The sequence below is a fragment of the Paraphaeosphaeria sporulosa genome, assembly GCF_001642045.1.
Source record: "Paraphaeosphaeria sporulosa strain AP3s5-JAC2a unplaced genomic scaffold CC84scaffold_4, whole genome shotgun sequence".
Lineage (NCBI taxonomy): Eukaryota > Fungi > Ascomycota > Dothideomycetes > Pleosporales > Didymosphaeriaceae > Paraphaeosphaeria > Paraphaeosphaeria sporulosa.
Window position 1 is genome coordinate 1922036 of NW_017253363.1, and position 20482 is coordinate 1942517.

The following is a 20482-nucleotide window of genomic DNA, read 5'->3' on the forward strand; positions in this document are numbered from 1 at the left end:
CAAGTTAGCAAAGAAACTGTCGACGGTAAGGTGGATTCCATACTGTCTGATTTGGCTCTTCAGAGCCGGGCCACTACCATGTTGGCGATGGCGTTGCTCTGCTGAGTGCGCAATAACGCCCGGAGAGGGTTCGAGCAGCGCACGCGATGCCACGGCGTGTCGAACCAATCTTTCGGTCTCTGCGAGATCCAATTGTGATGTTTCTGTTAGACTAGAGAATGTAGGGACTTCTGTCAGACCAAATAAGTTCGCGATTCTGAGATGGATAATTTCGTGAAGGCTCGTCAAGCTTGTGGGCTGTCCTTCCAGCCAGAACACCATATCTTCTTGGGAATGTGGGTCGATGCGTACGGTATGTATCAGTTCATGGAATATCTTAGGCATCGGACCCATCAGTAGGGCCTGCCGCTCGTCCAAAGCTTCGAGCACAGCCTCCGCCTGTGTGACTTCCGACAGCAATGGTAGATCTGGCGAGGCAAACGGCTCGAAGGACAGCGATGGGCGGCCATTCTTTCAAGAGTACACGTCCACCTTGCCTGTATTCATCGCAATGAAATCCGAAAGCTCAACGATTGTACTAAGCGCCATGATGGAAGCCCCTGGCGAGTGCCAGCTGTTTGGTAGGTAGGAAAGATATACATTGTATCCCACCACAAATATTTATATGCTGTCGATTCCACAATTAGTAGAGAATGTACGTTGCGTTGACGTCGTGTTTGATCCAAATTTGAAGGATCTGACGTGTTCATGTTTACGTCCGCCATCTTGTAGAGCGATTCAGGCAGGTGGTGTGCACGCTCAAGCTGGCGAGACAATCATTCAGGGAGAAAATCGCCATTGACCATACCTCTCAAGCAAAGACGTCCACCACGATCCTCTCGTTCCTAAGTCCCTTGAACCAGTTCTCCACCTCCTCATCATCTACACTGCCCATGCTGTTCTCCACGATTCGTTTTGCACTCACTTTGATACCTTCTACCATTCCTGGACCGCCACAAAGAAACACTTTCGCACCAGCCCTCCACATCTCACTCACATCATTACTGTCCTTCCACATGCGGTCTTGAACATACTTACAACCCTGGGCGTCGGTGTGTCCCCACTCACGACTGTATGCGTATCGCACGTCTACAGCGCCCATCTTTGCCCACTGGGCGAACTCAGAATAGTACAACGCGTCTGTTGTCGGAGACCGACACCCGATGAACAACAGTGCAGGCGCGAGACGTGCATCTGGATTTGCCGAGAGCATGGTTGCGCGCTCCTGTATGAATCCGCGGAATGGTGCTAAGCCTGTCCCATTACAGAACATCAAAATCGGGATCGTCGGGCTTGCCGGCAGGTGGAATGCTGGTGGCGCAGGTCGAACATTGATTTGGATAGCGTCGCCTGGCCCCAAAGAGGAGAGGTAGGTGCCTGCCACGCCTTGAAAATGTGACGTTCCGGCTAGCGAAGTGGTGTTGAGAACACCATACGTTATGCTGCAGACAGAAGGGTCCCGTAGAGGAGACGAAGAGATGGAGTAGTGTCGCGAGCGCATCGGAGGCATCTGCGAAAGGAAGGTGGCAAATGGAAGAGAAATCGCAGGATGAGCCTCCAAAAGGTCGAGAAGGGAGATGCGCTTCGCTAGTACTTCTGCATGATAGAGGGATGTGTGGAGCATGTCGAGACTTTTGATGGCTTGTGGGTCTGTTGTCTGCTCGATGCATATTTGTAGATCCTGTATCTTTTTATTAGCCTCGGAAGTGCAGGGGATAAAAAAAAATTGAAGTTTACCTTCTTCGTGGCAGGCTGTAAGAGCTCAACAAAGCCCTTCAGAAGATCGTACGCAGAAACAGGTTTGTCTGTAGGCAATGTAACCGGACCACCGTCCTTGATGGTTATCACTGCATCTCCAGGAATCGAGAATCTTTTGAGTACCCGGTGAACACTAGCATCGGGGTTCAATGGCAGCACAGTAAGGTAGTCACCAGTGCTGTACGTCATCCCTTCCGGAAGCTTGATATCGAGGTGGCGCTTCTCGGATTCCCCCGGGGCTGTCAATACCCACGCTTTGAGTACGCTGCCGTTCTTCACGTTCTGCTGCAGCTGTACTGCGCGGGCACATGTTGATATCTCTATGTCGAGACCTTTTCTTATAGGTTGCGCAGATGCGGGAGCAGCGCCAAAATTGGCAGTGACCGCAGGCCAGAAGGTGTTCTCTTCCCAAGTTTCGAAGTCGGTGAACATATCTCCTTGAGAAGCATCGGATGACCCACGCTCAGCTATTCTTGTTGCACCTAACTTTTCTAGTTCTGAATCAACCAGCTTGGGTATCCGGTGGAATGTGGAGCTCCAGTCTTTGTGGCCGCAACCAAAGACAGAGTATTGGACACCGCTTAATGCTGATACATCATCCAGAAACTCCAGCCAGCTCACGAATTGAGTAGCGTTGTCAGGAGCTAGGCCTTCGTAAGACGCTGTAATGATCACCACTGGCTCACTACTTGGCAGAGAATTGACGCCGGAGTCCATGTCGGCTACTTTGGCATCGAAACCGCGCGCATGGGCATCAGAGGCGAGCTTCTGCGCAAATGCTTGACACGTCCCGGTATTGGAACCGTAAAGGATGGTCATCTTCCGTCTCGAACAAGCACTGACATGCATCCCTCTCAAAGACTTAGATATGTCGTCAGGGGAAGGCGAAGGTTTTGATCCGTCTGAGTCGCAACGACAATTAGCAATATTCAGCAAGAGTGATTTTCTAATATCATACCTGATGAGCCCGATAGTCGCTCTTGCAGTCCGGAAGCTGTGATTCCAGCTCTCATCGAAGACCTGATAAACAGTCCGTCCGGCTTCACTGTCAATGCGGACTTGACTTTCAAGTCATATCGTGGATCGTCCAGCCTGAAGTCGAAGTTTTGAAGCAGGATAGCCATGACCAGAAGCGCTTCCTGCCAGGCAAATGGTCGTCCGATGCAGCCACGCATCCCAGTTCCGAATGGCCAAACGAGGGTCAGTATTCAAGCCGGAGTGTCGGAGCAATCTCAAGATTCAACTCACCTTCCATGCATGCTTTGGCAGTCTATTGAAATGCTCATCTAGCATCCTCTCCGGTCGGAACTCGTTCGCATCCTCTCCATAAACGGCGGGATCGCGCTGTATCTTGCCAAGCAAACACATAACCTGCGAATCTTTCTTCAATGCGTACTTTCCACCTCCTATGGTAGGAAATGGGTCCGTATTCTCGGGTCGCGGTCCTCTAACGAAGGCAGGCGCTGTAGGTTCAAGCCGAAGCGTTTCCCGCAGAACAGCCTCGATGTAGTGTAACTGCTTCATGTGGTCGACTGTGACTTTACCTTGGCCGACCACATTGTCAACTTCTCGTTGAGCTTTGAAGTATGTCGCAGGGTTCTTGAGTAGGTAGTAGAACGCGAACGAGAGTAGGCCTGACGTAGTCTCATGTCCTGCAGTAGATAAGCAGCAATTCCTCTAGAGACAGCAAGTAATCTACCAGCAACCAGGAATGTGATCATGTTCGCGGCAATCAAGTCATCGCGCATCCCTTCTCCAGTTTTTGGATCTTTGCCATGGATCATCGCGTTGAGAAGGTCCTTCTTCTCGGACGGATGCTCTCGCCTCCTCTTCACCAGATCTATTGCGACGTCCATCTGGTACTTGGAGTCGATTCTCAACTGCTCGTTCCTCCTGTACATGAACTTTTGCACCAACTTTGGCGTTTTCAGTCGTGAGGCGCCCTCGGACAGCACACCTATCATGGCTTGCACGAAGGGATGCATCTCATCTTGGTAGAAGGAATTGAACCGGTAGTCCATTGCACATATGGCGATAGTATCTAAGGTTAGACCTACAAGTAAAGTATTCAGTCACTGGAACCTTACATGTCGAGCGTGAGACCTACGCGTAAAGTCTTCGGTCACTGGGATCTTATATTCAGAGCCAAGACGCGCCCACTTCAGCGCAAGCTGACTAGCGATATCGTGCATCTCTATAGTATATCACGTCAGTATCTTCTTGAGACTAGGACCAGTGTTATCTTTCGTACCATCAAACATATCCCGTATGGCCAAAGGCCCAAATGCCGGCATCAAGATCCTATGCGCCTGTCCCCAATCCGGGTCTTTCTCGCTTGGAGAAGTGAACATGCCTCTCGCCCCGGTGTTGCGTAGCTCATTGAGTCCTTCCAGTGCCTGTCCCGCCGTTTTGAGAAAGCGAGTTTCGTCGCACAGTTCTTCGAAAAGTGCATAGTTTGCCACGACGATGCGTTCGCTCCCGCCGAGCCATAGGCAGTAGATCGGACCGTATTCGTCTGCAAGTCGCTCAAATGGTTTCAGTGCACTTTCTCCAGGTTGTGCACCGGTCACGTTGAGAAGATTGCCGACAAGCGGCAGCGCTGGTGGGCTTGGAATAGGAGTGGTCATTGTGGGGATGCTCAATGATAAAAACGTGGAAAGGTTGATAGATACGAGATTGAATAAGAAGATACGAAAAGTAGTTAATTCAACCAGAGAGTATATTCACCTGCGTATGCTAGATATACTTTATCAAGATTCGGTTGACGCAAAGGATGGGGGCTCGTAGGTACCGTCGAAGCGAGCTAGAGCGAGCTAGGTGTAGCCTCGCCAGGGTTCATACGAGGCTGCAGCAGATCGCCTCTTTAGTGTTCCATAAAGACGTAAAGCTGTAGCCTTCAAGGAGCACCATGGTACTCGACGTCCCTGAACATTGCTCGGCCGAGGGCCAGCTGCCCCCAAATGTAGTGTGTTGACGCATGCAGCTGACGCAGATGGCGGAGGCCAACGGAACCATAATCCTCATCGGTGTGAATTGCCTCAGGAGGCGCCTATCGGAACACAAAGTACTGTCCAAATGAAGCTCGCAACGCGATAGGTGAGGATGAAGGGGCTGTACAAGTGCGGAAGAGAGGACCCTGGTACGCCTAGGGTTCCTGAAAGAGAACTAGCGTGGCTCGGACTCCTTCGTCAGCGGACCTCGCTGTCCAGGTATTCTTCACCAAACCCACGTCAACATGCCTGGCATGATTGAAACCCACAAAGAACCAGTGTAGAGGCCACTTGTGTTCAATGGCGGTTGACTTTCATGTCGGCAAGTATGCTAAAAAAAAAGATGCCTAGGTACTTACTAGGTCAATTAGATATTATTGTTCCTTGTGTGTGGTACTTCGCGTACTTCTGGAAGTCGCGGCAAAACGCAGGAAAGGAACTCAGTGGGGTACCAAATCACGAAAAGTACAAAATTCCCGCCTTTCATTTGGTCGAGCTCTGTTGAATGCACCCGACATCCTCAGGCCACAATGAAGAAAGAAAGTTTCAATACGGAAGCAGGCATTTATTCTTGAGTAAATACATCCCCTAAGCATCAACTTTCAAAACCTTCTGCTCAGGCATGCCCTATAAATTGCCTCATCCCACTCGCCCAAACGCGCATACTCAAACCCAGAAACCCACAACAAATTACGGAAAGCCTCCTCAGTTCATTCAATACTCCAACCGAGGCCTCAACCCCGCTCTGCCCCTCTGCACCCCCTTCCGTTCCCTGCCCTCCTCAAACGCAAGCCTTCGCACTCATGAGCGCAACCTTCCCACCATTCCAACCGCCCATCGGTCTCCTCAAAGGCAACATGATAATGGCGTACGCCTCCGAGACCCTCGCGCGCGACGCACTGGAGTGCAAAGCCGTGAGCCCATTGTTAAAAGAGAGGGTAAGTATAGCGTCGCGGGTGCGGACTTCGAGTGCGGTAGACGAGACGACGGCGGTGGTGTTGGGAGAGTATGATGGTGTTAGGTTGAGAGGAAGCGGGAGGGAGAGGGTCGTATATTATTGAGTGGAGAGGGTGATGGTGGTGAGGTAGAGTGGGGACATTAGAGTGGTAGAGGGAAGAGGGACGGGTTTGGAGGTAGCAGGAAGGTATAGGTGGTTTGAGGTGGAAGCATGCGTGGGGGGTTAATTGTCCAGGTACGTGAAAACGGTTCCTATCCGCGGATGGTTTACATTCTCCATGATTGGCCTTGTAAAACGACATCGGTCATACGTAGATGCGGTGTGCCGCTTTCTGTGTCCGAGACGATCTCGTGACTCGTGCTGGCAAACGTGGATACTCTTCCTCCCGTAAGACTTAGACTCAAATTCCTGCCCACGCTACAAGCGGTACACGCACCTGCGACTTTATATTTCGTGATGGAGGAACAGCAGTCTCGGCTCTCCTGCGTGCAGATTTCTTCTTACGACACTTCTTCCACGGCCCAAACAAATCCAGCTACGTCGCAGGCTCCTTCTACATACGGCGAACCAGCTCTTCGCCAATTGCAGACCAACCCACCGCTTACGAATCTCTTCGGGAGATCATATCACTATGTCGGAAGATATCCCCGAAGTATATATGCATAGCCGCAAGAGCGCCTCCCAGTATCATTAAGTCGCATACTGTACGCTTTTATGTTTGCATGCGGAAACGAGCCGCCATTTCCTGAGACAACGAACCACCATAAATACTACACACCAACGGACAACCCCGAAATGGTATGCGAAATAGAGTCACGCGCGTTGCATGGGCTGTATCTCAGGGTCGGATGGGGTGTCCGAATCGGATCCGAAGCGCGTGTCAAATACCCACAGTTGGTAGCGAGCGGGCGACTAACCTTCGGATTGCTCGTCTCGACATCGCAGATGGCCAAGAGTAAGGGCTATCAAAGCTGGTACTTTTGGTGGGTTGAGGAGATGCAGATGGTTGCGTAGATAGTCCCCCGGAAGCGTTGGAAGTAATATATCATCAATCTACGCCGGTCGTGCGTTTAACCTTGAATGTCTGCTCCCCGAAAGTAACATTCAGCTCCGGGATACGCGTAGGACTGAGCCATACAGTAAGCACCGGTGCCTTATTCTTGACGTCTTTCTCGGTCGTGCTGCTGAGGACCGTGTACATGAACCACGTCACCCCACTCGAGTCCTTCGTGGCCCCATCGACAACTCGTTTCGTCATCTCAACAATGCCCACTAGTTTTGTAGTACCCTCGCCATACGCTGAGACCGCGATCAACTTGTCTTTCCTATTTCCTGTAACCTCACGCCCACTCTTCTCGCCCGTCTCAGGAGCTTCTTCGAAACCAAGTAGGCTCTTGAGGCGATTGATTCCGCTCTTGACATTCTGGTTCTTTGTCCACACCACCACCTCGGCCTTTGCTCTCCATTCTCGACCCACTCTCTTTTCGACCTGTTGCAATACTTCTACAGGCAGCAATGTCCAGGGTTGGTACAATCCCTCGACCTGAACCTTTGACTTTTTGGAAGTAGCTTCCGGATTGGTTGAGTCTTTTGACAGGTCATCCTTGGCTCGTTGCTTCTTCGCTGGCCTTGGAAGCGCGTCTTTCTCTGTCTGTCGATCTTCTGGGTCAGGCGCCACCCAATCTGAATGCTCTCCTGCGCCTCCAATGATCGGCAGCGTGGGTCCATCACTGGTGTAGGAATCTGCCGTGGCAATAAAGAGGGTCGTGTCGCCTACGCCGTCTGCGGCTGACGAGGAAAGTGCGGAGCTCATCGCACTGACAGGTGATGGACGAGATTGCCAAGATTAAGATCAGTTGTATTAAAGATGATTATGAAAAGAGGTATTGGATAGCTGCAAGATCCGGCAGAAGACCCAAGGTTCTCGCAAGTGTAGCCGTTGGTTATAATATATGTGTGATGAGGTGGAGCGACGCGTCGAAATTTGGGGTCGCAAGAACGGAGCTAAGGGCGCGTGAGCCTAAACGCCGTATCACGTGGCTCAACCAGCGCAAGGGCACGAAGTGGCCGTATACCACAGGTATGTAGCATTGGAGCAGACTCTTTAACTTTAAATGACTTATGATTATTGATCTCCACAAATTTCCCTTAGATCTGCCCCTCATAAGCAATAGACTGTGTCAGTCATATATTCACGATGCTGTTGATTGGTGACGATGCCGCTGTTACTGCATAACCCTGAGTGCACTTGACACTTGTTAAATGTGAATCGTGTCCATCAGGCATGCCTGCTCAATCGAAATCTTTAGGGGAACGCCTGAGCTCATCTCAACTCTATCCCGTAGAACCACTGCCTCAAGCAGCCGCAGCCTCGTTTCTCTCCACCAAATCTCCCACACCTAATTGCCTCCCCACCTTGACCAGTCTCTTCTTCTCCTTCTCGGGCTCGCCCTTCTCATCGCCCACCGCCTCACCTTCATCTTTTCCAGCGCTCTCCTCGCCATCCTCCTTCAACCTTAGCTGCGCCTTAAGATCGCCCAAGTCCATCCGCATGCTGTAAGCGTTCTCACCATCCGCATAGTACTTTTCCTCAATCTTGTCGACCTTGAAGCCCAGCGTGTCCCGGTACAGGTGGAGCGCCGCCTGGTTGGAGACACGTACGTGCAGGGAGACGTAGTGCGCAGCAAACGTCTCTGCCATGGCGCGCTGGGATTGACGCATCAGCTTTTCGGCGAGTCCGAGGCGCCTGTGCGTACGCATCACGGAGAGGGATGTGATGTGACCGTGGGGAATACCATCGGCGGGGTCCTCCTCCATCTTGGCCAGCACGTAGCCGACGATCTTTGGTGGGTCGTAAGGTGTTTTTGGAGCACGAGAAACCTGTTTTTGTCAGCTAAAAGCATAATGAGTAAAATTGTGTCTTCCACATTCATATTTGCTGCCAACGATTGTTGAAAGAAGAGGCAGTCCAGCTGAGAAGAGCAAGATGCAACTTACATCTACAGCCACATAGCTCAGTTGCGGCCAGCTCATAGCATGGTACAAGTAGTATTTGCAGAAGTAGTTTTCGGGCAGGTTCGTGATGTTCGCCAACTGCACGTGCGGGATGTCGTCCGGCCTCAACACGCGAATATCCATCTTTTCTAGCTCTTTCTTTGTACCTTGAAGTTTCGAAGTTAACGAGAACTTTGGTACAATTAGTCTGATTTCTTGTTTGGTCGATTAATGAAGGATTGGCGTCGGGAGGGTGGTTTTGGCGTTAGACGTGGGGTGGAGGGCGCATGCCGCAATCGATTGTGGATGAGCTTTCGAGAGAAAAAGGTGGCTCGTGCGGTTGGCCAATTAGGTAAGAGCACCCCTGGCGTCGCCAATATCACGACGCTAGCGAAAGCAGTGCAAGACATCAACCTCAGTCGCAGCGTTAGATGGGTACGCGGGATTGCCTGAATAGGCAACTTTGGTCAGCATACAAGGTCAGAGTTTATTAAGCTATCTGGTCCTCTTCTGCACCTAATCAAAAGACTCAATCGTCTGTTCCCTAAATCTCCTAATCATGACAAGAATCAATCCTTGTCAAATCCAGGATGAGGAAGTTCCGCAGCTTCTATGCATCACTCTTTAGCCATGTAGAATACGCCGTTTTTACAGCTCAACTCCTCAGTTCTGACTTTGAAAGATAACTCAATCGATTACAGCTCGCTCACTTGCTCGCAAGAGCGCTAGCCGAACATGCCGATTCCGCGTATGTAGAATCGAAAGTATAAACGCCTTGTACAATGCACACCCGGATATCATGCTGTTCATAACCATCATCACAAATGCTTCGCCTAGGAAAAGCGCTCACATCAGCCCTCCGAGCACCACTTTACCCACACCCCCGACCTCGGCACGCACGCCGCCGCGGCAGCCTTCCTCAAATTCCCTTACTACGCCTGCTAGTATCACTTTCCGCACCTTTGCGTCTGCCTTATTGAACAGCTCACCCACGGTACTGGGGACGCCGCCGCCCGCAAGTACGATACTTTCGGGCGTGCTGAGTAGGCTCAAGATTTTTGTGTAGCAGTCGATCAGCACGTCGCAGAGGGTCGCGAACGTGCTGAAGAAGTCTGGATCGAAGGGCAGACTCGGCGTCTGGAGGTACAAATACGATTCGTTAGGCAACAGCAGGTCGTTGTCAGGGGGCGAATCCATGCCCGCTGTCGGTTCGTTGAAGTTGAGGCCGGCAAAATCGGTACCAGCTGCGGAGCTGCTTCTCCTGCCCTTGCCACCTACGCTAGCATTTACCCGCTTGAACATCTGCATGCCCGGTATTCTCCCCCGGCCAAGACTGGGTGCAGAACCGTCGGCTGGGTGTATGCTCTGGTATTGTTCAAATTCCATGAGTAAGGAAAGCAGAGCTTTGAGGTAGTCGGTGGGATTGGAGGAGTTGAGGTCGAGGATGGTGGGGAGGGAGAAGCCGAGGAGGAGGTAGTGTGTTGCGCGGCGGGCGAGGTTGCGTGGCGTGAAGGAGGGAAGGCGCGTGAGGTCGGTGCGGGAGAAGAGGAGCGTGTTGAACCAGTATATGCGGCCCTCGTGCCTGACATGGGTTAGCCGTGAGCTTGATGGTAGGAGGGGCAGCATACGCTTTTCGGAGGTAGTCTAATGTCGAGATGCGCTTCGAAGCCATCTCCTGTATGTGTTGGAATATGATGTTCGGGTTCGCGCCCGTGGGTAGCGGTATCGGCGCCGCGGGGCCCAGTCCACCCGCATTGTAGTTCATGGTGCTGCCCCCATAGGTGCCGGTGTCCTGGCGGCGCAAGGGCGGAGGATCGTTGTTGTTTGAGGGAAACCTGGCGCGGCCAAAGGGCGTCTTGGGCTTGTCCACTGCTGACAGAGGCTCCTTGTCGTACCCCTGGCGGCTGCCGGCCCCCACAGCAGTGTCTGGCCTTACATTCTCCGCCGAGCGCTGCTTAGTACTGCGCGCGAAGGTCGAAATGGACAAGGCCGGGCGCGAGGCGGCAGCATTGGTAGGCTGGGAGGAGGGCTTCTCGGGGGACAGGGAGGTGGCCAGGTTGGCGGAGGGCGTCCTCTTGTGCGAGGACGTGCGCGACGTGGAAGCGTTGCTGGTGGTGCCGCTCGAGTCGTTTGTCCGCAGGCTCGCGCTGCGTGACCGCTGCAGCGTGGTACCAATATCTCCTAGTGTCGACGAGATGCTGTGGCGCGAAGCGTGCTTGCGGCGGGGCGGTGTCGAGGGGGGTTTCTGGGGGAACTCGTATTGGCTGGGTAGCAGGGCGTCCGCGTTGCCGATGGGAGACACGGGCGGGAGATTGATAGTGGGCGGGGAGGCGGCGGTGCGCGTGGGCGGAGGCAGCTGCTGGGACGCAGTGGGAGTCTTGGGCGGGTTGTGCCTGTGCCGTCCCCCAAAAAAGGAGGGCCTGCGAGAAAAGATGCTCTGCTGGGCAGCGGCAGCGCTGGGGAGCGGCTCTTCGGCCATGGCTCTTAGACGTGGGCTTTAGCTTCCTGCGCTCCTCCTAGACCCAGCCGGCGGGAGACGATCAATCAGGGGCTAATGCTAAATGTTGGGTGCCGCCGACAGCACCATTGAACTGGCCGCTGGCTTGGACGCGGCGGGGGACTGCAGAGAGGGAGGGCTATGGAGAGGACGGAGAGGGCGGTGTGCGGCGATGCGAGGCGACGTTCGCTATAGCAGGGAGCCGTCGGACATGCACACGGGGTACCGCGTCTGCGAAGGCCGCCTCAGGCACCGCACTCGAGTCCCCGTCCCCCACGCGCGCGACTACGGGCGCGCGACGGCTCCAGGGCTGCTGCACGCCAGTACGGGCTGCTCAGGGACACCGCGGCCCCGGTCGGATGCAGGAACAAGCGCTGAGCCGGTCCGCGACGGCTTGGGCTGGGGACCCTGTCGCTCGCTCTCATCCTCACTCGCGGAGGCATTACGTATCGCTCCTAGGGCCGTACCAAGACATTCATCTCCACGTGCAGCATCGCTAGCAGCCCCAGCGGTGCGCGTGCGCGTACGCTCCATCCAACCTCGGGACCGGGGCTCACTCTGCTCCTGCGACCTCACGGCGCTGCACGAATTCACAGTGCTCCCCAGTGCTGCCGTCCAGTGTTTCGTCGCGCATTACCCCGCACACCGACCCCACCATGATGCGCAGACAGAGCGCAAAGGTCCGCACGCCACAGGCTTCTCACTGCGCATGGTTTCTGATTCAGATGTGTAGGGCGAATGGATTCCCTCTGAGGGGCATTGGCCCGTGGATCCCCAGGAAGACGTCGAGGTTGACAAGGGCCGCATCTGGGTCGACGGCTGCTTCGACTTCACCCATCACGGTGCGCAACCCGCGCCTGCGACTAGACATAGCTAAACACGACTCCAGGCCATGCTGGTGCCATGCTGCAGGCCCGCCAACTGGGCACCGAGCTCCTTGTCGGCGTCCATTCAGACGAAGCCATCCTCGAGAACAAGGGTCCTACCGTGATGCGTCTGGACGAGCGGTGAGCCCCGCGATACCATGAACAAATCCGTCCACGTTGGCTGACTTGCGCACAGCATCACGGCTGTCGAAGCCTGCCGCTGGGCCACGCGCGCCATCCCCAAAGCTCCCTACGTCACCTCTCTGCCCTGGATCACCCACTACGGCTGCTGGGACGTCGTCCACGGCGATGACATTACGTCCGACAGCAGCGGCCAAGACTGCTACCGCTATGTCAAGGCAGCCGGGCGCTTCAAGGTCGTCAAGCGGACGCCCGGTATCTCGACGACTGATCTTGTCGGCCGCATGCTGCTCTGCACCAAGACGCACTTTATACAGTCGCTAGAGAAGATGCTGGCTGGCGAAGAAGGCCCTGGTGGAGAAGACGAGCGGAAGGAGACGGGAGCGGCGATGCTGCAGCGAATCAAGGACTATGCGACCGACGCCACGGGTCTGGCACCGGGATGCGATGTGTGGTACTGGCATGCTTCTCGGCCCGCCAAGTACAGACGGACGACCCAGAGCTCGTCCGCAGACCCCCAGCGGCCGGGTGAGTCTCGTGCAGACTCAAACGTGGGCTCGCACCATCATGCTGTGAAGGAAGAGAAGGGGAAATTCCGTCAGCTCGTGGAAGGAAAGGGCGTCCGCCCGGGGCAGAGAATCGTATACGTCGATGGTGGCTGGGATCTGTTTTCCTCGGGACACATCGAATTCCTGCGCATCGTTACGCAGACGGAGGAAGAGCTTGCCAAGGAGCGAGGATGGTACACCGATGAAGCCCGACAGCAACGCATAGATCAGCACGGAGGAGACTACGGTCCAAGTTTCCTGGTTGCTGGCATCCACGACGACGAGGTCATCAACACCTGGAAAGGAATCAACTACCCCATCATGAACATCTTCGAGCGCGGGTTGTGTGTCCTGCAATGCAAGGTGCGTAACAATCACTCGGCGGCGTGACATGCGACTAATAACGACGCAGTACATTAACGCAGTTGTCTTTGGTTCGCCGTTTTCGCTATCGAAAGCTTTCTTAACCACCATGCCCTACGGCACACCTGCCGCCGTCTACCATGGGATAACATCCTTCATGCCGCTGTCCTACGACACGTATGCCCCAGCTAAGCACCTCAACATCTACCGCGAGATCGCGAACCACAACTTCCAGCATGTCAACGCAGGCGAAATTGTTCAGCGAATTATGAAAAGTAGAGCAGCATACGAAGAGAGGCAGCGTCTCAAAGGCGAGAAGGGGATCACCGAGGAGGCTGAGAAGCGGAGACAGGAGTTGGAGCGAGAGCAAAAGAGAAGAGAGGTGGAGAGGCAGTTCGGAATCTAGGCCGCGAAAACGGCCTGGGACTTCAGGTGAAATGACAAGGAACGACGGAAAGGCAGGCCGCAGGCATTCTTGCATGAACGTAAGGTCAGCTGGTCAGCCCGGATATGAAAGCTTCGAAGATACCACATCACCCCAGCGCGAGGAATGCAACTTTCAACACGTTTCCCCACGACCGACCGCTATCACTAGCGGGTGCACTGTATATGCTGATTTGTTAATCGTGGGGAATTGAATAAGGGCGACAGAAGCGGGCTGATAACCCCGACGGCTGGAGAATGGTCACGTCATTAATGCCCGACGAAATGTCTCGATCGATCACATCTATGCATAGGCATGCCCCGGACCACGAGCTGTGATCTAAGCAGTAAAGGTGTGGCTGTCTGCTTCACAGGTTTATCGGGCCTCGAATTGACTGGTCCTGAGTTGATGTCGATAATGGACTTGCGCAATGCCGAGAAACGTGCTAATACGACTTCAACCACGCATCAAGAATGGTTATCAAAAGTCTCTAGATATCGCCTCCACTCGGTCACTCAGAGAAGAAGCATGACAGACCTACGCTGCGGTTGCTGCCATACACCAGTATCCAGTACAAAGCAACGTCAGTTCGCGGGATACACGGCTTCCAGTGGAACAAGCGCCATTCGCCTGCGAGTGGAGTAGGGATTTTCTCGAAGGCATCCACCTTATCTAGGAAGTACCGAACTTCAGCTGCCGCTGCGCTCGTGCTAATGGAAGAATCGCACAGTACCAACGATGTAGATGTCTAACCACACTACCCAATATGTATAGATGAACTTTCAGCCCCTTAGAAGCTTCGGCAGATCGCGTCCGGCAGTGACAAGGTTCGGCATTCATCTCACCGCGAGCCTATCAACGCACTTCAACGTGCATCGATATCTGGATCTTGCCTGCGCAACCAACCGTTGACCGTACAGAAACCCCCATTTTCATATTGGAACTCGCCTGACGTATCAAGTTTCCCAGACCCACATGGGCGATCAAGGATGAATTGCGGGGTGAAGCTTCATCCGCACTCTGTTTAGATGATGCTCAAATACCCGGCACCACGACATCCCAGCAATCCTCCCAACATCAAGCTTCCAAACCATGATGGGCGAGAAGCATGGCAATTACGCACCCGTTCTTCGCGTTGCTTCGTTGCATGCTCCTGCGCCGAAGCTTTCCTATAAGCTCCCCCTACCCTCCCTTGGCATCTCTTCCTGTCACTACGTTGAAACTCCTTGCTGAGGTTTAGGGTTTGGTCAAAGACACGATGAAGTTGTCTGCATTTGCTCTTGTCGCGCTGCTCCAGCGGTCGCAGGCTGCGCTCCGCTTCGGATGCGGCACGGTGACTATCCAGCGCCTCGATCCGGTTGTTGAGCCAGGAAACACTCCGTCAGCGCATCTGCACCAGGTGCGTACCCGTCATCTCCAGACCATATCTTCCCATGCTAACCACAGCAAAGGTCGTCGGTGGCAATGCCTTTGGACCCAATATGACTGGAGACATTGGCAACCAAGGGACTTGCACGACGTGCACCTTCAGCGAGGACTTCAGCAACTACTGGACCGCGGTGCTCTTCTTCAAGCACACCAACGGCAGCTACAAGCGCGTCAAGATTATGGAGAACGACGCTCTCCCCGCAGGCATCAACGGCGGCATGACAATCTACTACACGCAGAAGGACTTCAACTCCAACGGGAACCAGAAGATCACCGCGTTCCCGCCCGTACGTGGCACTCCTTTCCTAACAAATATGTCGGGTATCTTCTGATGGAAAGTCACTAACGAGACTTGCGTACTAGGGCTTCCGCATGACTGTCGGCAGCCCAACCCAAGGCAAAGACGGCATGACCAAGCACAAAGGCCTGCGCTTCACCTGCCTCGACACCAAGTCGACGCGCTTCCCCGAAATCGATGACTTCCCCAAGAAGCCCTGCAAGGGCGGCATCATGACTGAGCACCACTTCCCTGCGTGCTGGGACGGCAAGAACCTCGACAGCCCCGACCACCAAGGTGAGCATTACCGGAGACTAGGTAATCAAGCTACGTGCTGACGAGACACAGCGCACATGTACGACACGCAGCCCACAGGCTTCGCCGCGGGCGCTGCCTGCCCGAGCAGCCACCCCGTGAGAGTGCCGCAGCTGGCGTACGAGACACTCTGGGTATGTTGTCCCCGCCTCCTCTATCAAGGACCAGCACACTGACGGTGCCCAGGACACGGCAGAGTTCAAAGACATGTGGCCCAAGGACGGCTCGAACCCTTTCGTCTTCAGCTACGGCGGGCAAGACGGCCACGCGTACGGCACGCATGCTGACTGTGAGCCCCCCTCCCTTCGCCTTCTGCCCTACCTTTTGCCTCGAAACTGTGCTAACGCGGGGGATCCACACAGACATGTTTGGCTGGAAAGGCGACGCCCTCCAGCGCGCCATGGACTCCTCGTGCATGTTCACCGCGTGCGAGAACGGGAAGCCGCTCAAGAGCCAGAGCGTCAGCCAGATGAACGCGTGCAAGGCCAAGGAGATTGTGAACGAGAGCCACGATGGGTGGCTGAAGGCGCTGCCGGGAATGACTGCTTAGGTAGACACGTGCACGTGTGCGGGACGAGTCGAGGTGGGTGCTTTGGAGGGCGTTTCGTCTAGGTTGGGTTCGGGGCAAGGTGGGAGGTGTAGACTGCTTGCTGAATTCACTCGTTTTGTTTTCGTAATGGGGAGCGAGTATTCTTGTATTGCTATTGGTGAAGCGGCTCAAATTCGATCGACGCTGACATACTCATCGCCTTCCATGCGCGTCATTCTGGTACTAAAGAGGGACCTTGGTCAGACAACAAAGACTCGAAGCATTCAAAGAGCGACTCAGGCCAGGTTAGGAGGAACACAAAGCATTCAGGGAGTGACACCGCCGGCCTGAAACACGCAAAAGGAACAATCGTCGACACGACGATGACGTTTTATTTCAAAAGGTGGTATCTAACCATGACATTCATGTGGTATCGTGCCAGCCATGCCATGCCCAAACGCCAGACCATGCTGTATGCAGGTAACCAAAAGAACTTTTTGATGATGTGGCCAGTCCATATTGCCCCCTCTCTTCCCCAAAAGTTCGACTTCAAGTCATCTAAAAGTCGCAAGCCTTCTTGGCCATGGCCAAGGCGCCGTCAAAAGTCTTGTTGCCGCCAATGAAACCAGCAGCGTGGACGAAGACACCACCGGGAACGCCAGACACCTCGGAGAGCTGGTCGTCGCGGACGCCCTTCCATGGGTCGGGCAGGTCTTTGCGGTTTTGGAAGCCGCCATTCTCTTTGCTGACGGCGCGGATGCGCCACTTGGTGTCTGGCTCGGTGGACTCGGGGAAAAGGACGTAGAGCACTTGCGGTGCGACACCTTCGGGGATGGATGACTCCTTCTCGAGAGTGTAGAGGTGGTCCGCCCAGGGCATGCCCTCAGGAAGAACCAAGATGCGACCTTGGGAGTCATACTGGAGGCGTTCTTCATATGCTCTCTTGACATTGTTGCGGGCAGGAAGCCACGCAGAGGCGCGGTCGGTCAGCTCGATGTAGAACTGTTCGCCGACGAACTGGGACGCTCTGCTGAAGCGATCGTCCTCTTCCTGCTGCAGCTGCTCCTTGCTCTTGGAGGCGTCATCTCCCTTGGAGGTAGAGTAGTTGTAGCGGTTGACAACGCTGGCAATGCTGAAGCCACGGTCCTCGAACTTCTTGGCGAGCCCCGCGGACTCGACGGCTTTGGGGTCGAATACATTGACACCGTTGTCATTGGCGTCAAACGCCTCGATGAAATCCGTGTAGATCTTCTCGTAGAGGATGTCGAGGTCAGCACCAGGCTGGAGCCCGGTCACCTCGGAGATGATGTCCTTGCCAAAGTGCATGTACACCAGGCCAGCCGAGGAAAGCTTGGTCGAGTGGCCGGGGAAGACGGTGGTGAACTCGCGCTGGTGGTGGTCGAAATGCCTTGCGTTCTCGTCGTACGCAGCGCCCACGTCGACGACGGTGTGGCATGTCTTCAGGATCTCGGGGTCGCGCGTGCGGACGAGGGGCGAGTTCTTGTACGTGGGCAGGAGCCGGAGCATGGAGACTGCGAGGGCCTCGTCGGCGTGGAAGTGGCCGCTGGGTGGATCGATTAGCACGGCCAGTGCGTACCCGTTGGTGTGTTCAGACGTACCTGTGGGTGCCAATCAACGGGCCGTCCATCTTCTGCCTTTTGGCGGGGCTCCCGGTTGCCATGGAGCGCAGGAGGGGAGCGATTGAGGCTGCTATGGCACGGCTGGGCAGGGCTCGGGGTGCTGTGGCGGCGCGGGGACGGGCTCGGAGGGCAGGCTGTCGTGCGCGGGTGAAGGCGGTTCGCAGGGCAGACATTCACCAGGTGCAGGACTCGAGGGCGGAAAATCCACGGGCGGCGGCCAGCAGCAGCGTCGGGCGGAGCGGGCCCAGCTGTGGCGTCGGCGTGCATCGCCAGCGGCAGGCGCTATGCAGGATCAGGCAAGCGAGCTCTCCACCCACGCCATGTCGACACCAGAAACTTGTCCTTTTGAATTTGCTGCCCGCGGTGCGAGTGCTGCGAGGACCAGTGCACGTCTGTGACCATTTCACGCCCTGCGTCGTTCCGTGAGTGATCCCGCCGGCCATCCCCATCTCCACTCCAGCCCCGGCGCGCGTTGCGGTCGCGCTCAGCGATCCCGGCCTGCACGCGACATCCACCCAGCAGGTTGAGCCAATCGCCCTGCTGTTCCTGTCGCGGAGCACGCTGCCTGCCTGCGACGCCTCGAGCACCGATTCTCCCCGTCACCTGTGCCCGACCACGTCCCGCCGCTTCCCCGCAGCCTCCCAGCCCGCGAGGCCGTGTGGAGCTTCCGTTGCGTTGACCGCCTTCTGACACGTGAAGATAGCCACCGAGGCCGCCAAGCACGAGCAGTCGCCAGCATCCCGACACGCCGTGTCCTGCCTCGACTGCCTCGACCACCGCCCGACAGCTCTCACGCTGCTCCGCTCGACCTCGTCCGCACTCTCCCGCGCAGGCTGCGCGTCGTCCGCGCGCGTTCCTCCCCCACGACGCCGTAGTGCACGTCAGAGACCAAGCTCGTTCTGCACGAGCTTGGCGAGGAAGACGTGCAGATGTGGCTCACCCGCGTCCTCTCCTCGACATGTTTCCTCGGCGCCATAATATTCACCATACCGCTGGCTTTCGACATTGGCGGCCGGACATGCGGGCTCGCCTTCTCGCTGTCTCTTAGCGCATACTACTTTGTGTATTCAGTCTTGCGCCTGGCAACCCCGGCCAACTCAAGGTTCAGATGGGCGCTGGGTCAACTCTTTGCGTGGACACAGTGGTTGATGATCGGGACGCTGTTGATCTGGAGCCTGAACAAGTTTTCCATCGACGCAGACAACAGCTCGGGATGGGTGGAGCGGACGTTTGGCGGGAAGAGATCCGACGACACCAGTGTCTACGAATGGATATTCGGCGCAGAGGGGTTGTTGCAATCCGCAACAATCGGCGCTTGGGATAGTGTCCTGAGATACAGCACGCCAGTATTCCAGATCCTCGAAGGCTTCTGCAGCTTGTTGGTCATACAGGCCTCGGGCCAGGTCACGCGATGGGTTGTGAACGGAGAGCGGGGCGACAGCTGGATGGTAAGGAGGACTTTGCGACTACTTGGAAGCTTCTCTGACCACGCATAGATCGGCCTCCTGATTACCTCCGCCTCCATCATCTCATCTTCGGTCTATTTCCTCTGGCGAATCACCACATTCCCAGAGATTAGCAACGTAGATGCCATTCTCATTGGCGTGGCCATTACCACCGCTATATTCTTATGCGCATGGGGGATTGTCAGCGGAAAGGGCAACCCAGTGGAATCATCCCTACTCGTACGTTTCCTCTACATCCTCTGTAGAGTCCAGCTAACGTCTGCAGTTCGCCTACGTCACCCTATGCATCTACCAGATCTTCACAGACTACCAGCCGGCACCGGGCTCGGTCGCTGCGGATGCACCATCAGACCCTGCCTTACCTCCGCTACCTCCAATCATAATGGCGTCGTACACCACACTTCTCCATGCCTTAGGCTCGCTACCAACCATCATGCACACCGCCTACAACCTCATGGTCGGCGCCATAATGACCATCTCTCTATCCGTCATCATCTCGCTCGCCTACCGCGTCTTCGTTTTCTATGCCGCCGCTCGCATCATCCCTGCGATACGCGAGTCGGGCGCCAGGGCTCTTTCAGAAGAACCCAGTCTCGATGATGAAGACGACACCACCAAAATCTTGGGATTCCTTACTTGGTTCAGCCCAAGTATCATAATAGCAGTTTACACGAGTTTACTCATGCAGCATTTTGCAAGCGGAAATGGAGACGCCAATGGAAGCGCTGTGCAAGGCGAGTGGTGGAAGAGCCAAGGCGGCGAAACAGGAGGTAATCTCTGGCGGTGGATCAACCTCGGAATTACCATGGCCATGTATGCCATCGAGTTGAAGATGAGCAAGGAAGACGACGATGGTCGGCTCACGCAGCATTGGAAGACAGACTGAGCAAGGAGAAACCCTCGACGACAAAGATCAATCGAGAAGGCTGCGGCGGTACATAGAAGGCAGGCTTGCGGTGGGAAAAGAACGGAAACAGGCGGGAGAAACCAGCCCAGGGGTGTGGAGGCGTCGTTTGTGCTTTTTCCCATTTGTTTTAACAGCTTCGAGCACGACTTTCAGATACCCGGAATTTGAGTTTGGCATGTGGTTTGGGAAACCAGAAAAAGACTGGTGTGCAAATATTCCTAAGAATAAGAATCATTGTCCTCTTTGTCCATGTTGAGTGCTCGGCGGTTGAGTGTGGATATGAAGGTCTGGCGATGTTTGTGACAAGTACCCAGGCCACATTGGGTCATCGGTAGACTGTCG

The 20482-nt window shown here is 55.0% G+C and overlaps 8 protein-coding genes across 8 annotated transcripts; 3 read left to right on the plus strand and 5 right to left on the minus strand.

The window, feature by feature from the left end:
• Positions 1 to 664: 664 nt before the first annotated feature.
• CC84DRAFT_1258428 (bifunctional P-450:NADPH-P450 reductase) lies at positions 665 to 4569 on the minus strand. The gene is made up of 7 exons (XM_018184830.1): positions 4049 to 4569; positions 3905 to 3991; positions 3497 to 3850; positions 3046 to 3449; positions 2756 to 2987; positions 1777 to 2699; positions 665 to 1720 (listed from the first exon to the last, which is right to left on the minus strand). The coding sequence occupies exons 1-7, from the start codon at positions 4422 to 4424 to the stop codon at positions 851 to 853; spliced, it is 3246 nt and encodes a 1081-aa protein (XP_018037638.1). The 5' UTR covers positions 4425 to 4569; the 3' UTR covers positions 665 to 850.
• A 1756-nt stretch (positions 4570 to 6325) lies between these two features.
• On the minus strand, positions 6326 to 7829 carry CC84DRAFT_652033 (uncharacterized protein). Its single transcript, XM_018187007.1, has one exon. The coding sequence runs from the start codon at positions 7556 to 7558 to the stop codon at positions 6794 to 6796; it is 765 nt and encodes a 254-aa protein (XP_018037639.1). The 5' UTR covers positions 7559 to 7829; the 3' UTR covers positions 6326 to 6793.
• A 271-nt stretch (positions 7830 to 8100) lies between these two features.
• Positions 8101 to 8883, minus strand: CC84DRAFT_1089433 (acyl-CoA N-acyltransferase; the record flags this gene model as incomplete). The annotated part of the gene is made up of 2 exons (XM_018174308.1): positions 8101 to 8625; positions 8743 to 8883. The coding sequence occupies 2 exons, from the start codon at positions 8881 to 8883 to the stop codon at positions 8101 to 8103; spliced, it is 666 nt and encodes a 221-aa protein (XP_018037640.1).
• Positions 8884 to 9585: 702 nt separating this feature from the next.
• On the minus strand, positions 9586 to 11218 carry CC84DRAFT_1088627 (uncharacterized protein; the record flags this gene model as incomplete). Its single annotated transcript, XM_018174262.1, has 2 exons — positions 9586 to 10321; positions 10368 to 11218. 2 exons carry the CDS (start codon positions 11216 to 11218, stop codon positions 9586 to 9588), a joined length of 1587 nt encoding a protein of 528 aa, XP_018037641.1.
• A 337-nt stretch (positions 11219 to 11555) lies between these two features.
• Positions 11556 to 13727, plus strand: CC84DRAFT_651927 (ethanolamine-phosphate cytidylyltransferase-like protein). Its single transcript, XM_018187006.1, has 5 exons — positions 11556 to 11916; positions 11970 to 12078; positions 12126 to 12243; positions 12299 to 13154; positions 13204 to 13727. The coding sequence occupies exons 1-5, from the start codon at positions 11893 to 11895 to the stop codon at positions 13558 to 13560; spliced, it is 1464 nt and encodes a 487-aa protein (XP_018037642.1). The 5' UTR covers positions 11556 to 11892; the 3' UTR covers positions 13561 to 13727.
• A 1330-nt stretch (positions 13728 to 15057) lies between these two features.
• CC84DRAFT_1163491 (uncharacterized protein) lies at positions 15058 to 16286 on the plus strand (the record flags this gene model as incomplete). Its single annotated transcript, XM_018178276.1, has 5 exons — positions 15058 to 15293; positions 15370 to 15580; positions 15632 to 15732; positions 15785 to 15887; positions 15961 to 16286. Coding segments are annotated over 5 exons (839 nt in total), but the record flags the coding sequence as incomplete, so codon positions are not given.
• Positions 16287 to 16685: 399 nt separating this feature from the next.
• On the minus strand, positions 16686 to 17808 carry CC84DRAFT_1089935 (metal-dependent protein hydrolase; the record flags this gene model as incomplete). Its single annotated transcript, XM_018174331.1, has 2 exons — positions 16686 to 17691; positions 17747 to 17808. The coding sequence occupies 2 exons, from the start codon at positions 17806 to 17808 to the stop codon at positions 16686 to 16688; spliced, it is 1068 nt and encodes a 355-aa protein (XP_018037644.1).
• Positions 17809 to 18696: 888 nt separating this feature from the next.
• Positions 18697 to 20119, plus strand: CC84DRAFT_1087884 (ER membrane protein-like protein; the record flags this gene model as incomplete). Its single annotated transcript, XM_018174222.1, has 3 exons — positions 18697 to 19215; positions 19264 to 19452; positions 19499 to 20119. The coding sequence occupies 3 exons, from the start codon at positions 18697 to 18699 to the stop codon at positions 20117 to 20119; spliced, it is 1329 nt and encodes a 442-aa protein (XP_018037645.1).
• Positions 20120 to 20482: the final 363 nt, after the last annotated feature.

Bases quoted from the DNA above. Each gene is read 5' to 3' on its own strand.
- CC84DRAFT_1258428 (XM_018184830.1), bottom strand. From the start codon at position 4,424: ATGACCACTCCTATTCCAAGCCCACCAGCGCTGCCGCTTGTCGGCAAT. The intron at 2,988-3,045 runs GTGAGTTGAATC...ACCCTCGTTTGG, and splicing joins TGCCAAAGCATGCATGGAAG to CCATTCGGAACTGGGATGCG. The intron at 2,700-2,755 runs GTATGATATTAG...GTTGCGACTCAG, and splicing joins GCGACTATCGGGCTCATCAG to ACGGATCAAAACCTTCGCCT.
- CC84DRAFT_652033 (XM_018187007.1), bottom strand. From the start codon at position 7,558: ATGAGCTCCGCACTTTCCTCGTCAGCCGCAGACGGCGTAGGCGACACG.
- CC84DRAFT_651927 (XM_018187006.1), top strand. From the start codon at position 11,893: ATGATGCGCAGACAGAGCGCAAAG. The intron at 12,079-12,125 runs GTGCGCAACCCG...ACACGACTCCAG, and splicing joins CTTCGACTTCACCCATCACG to GCCATGCTGGTGCCATGCTG. The intron at 13,155-13,203 runs GTGCGTAACAAT...ATAACGACGCAG, and splicing joins TGTGTGTCCTGCAATGCAAG to TACATTAACGCAGTTGTCTT.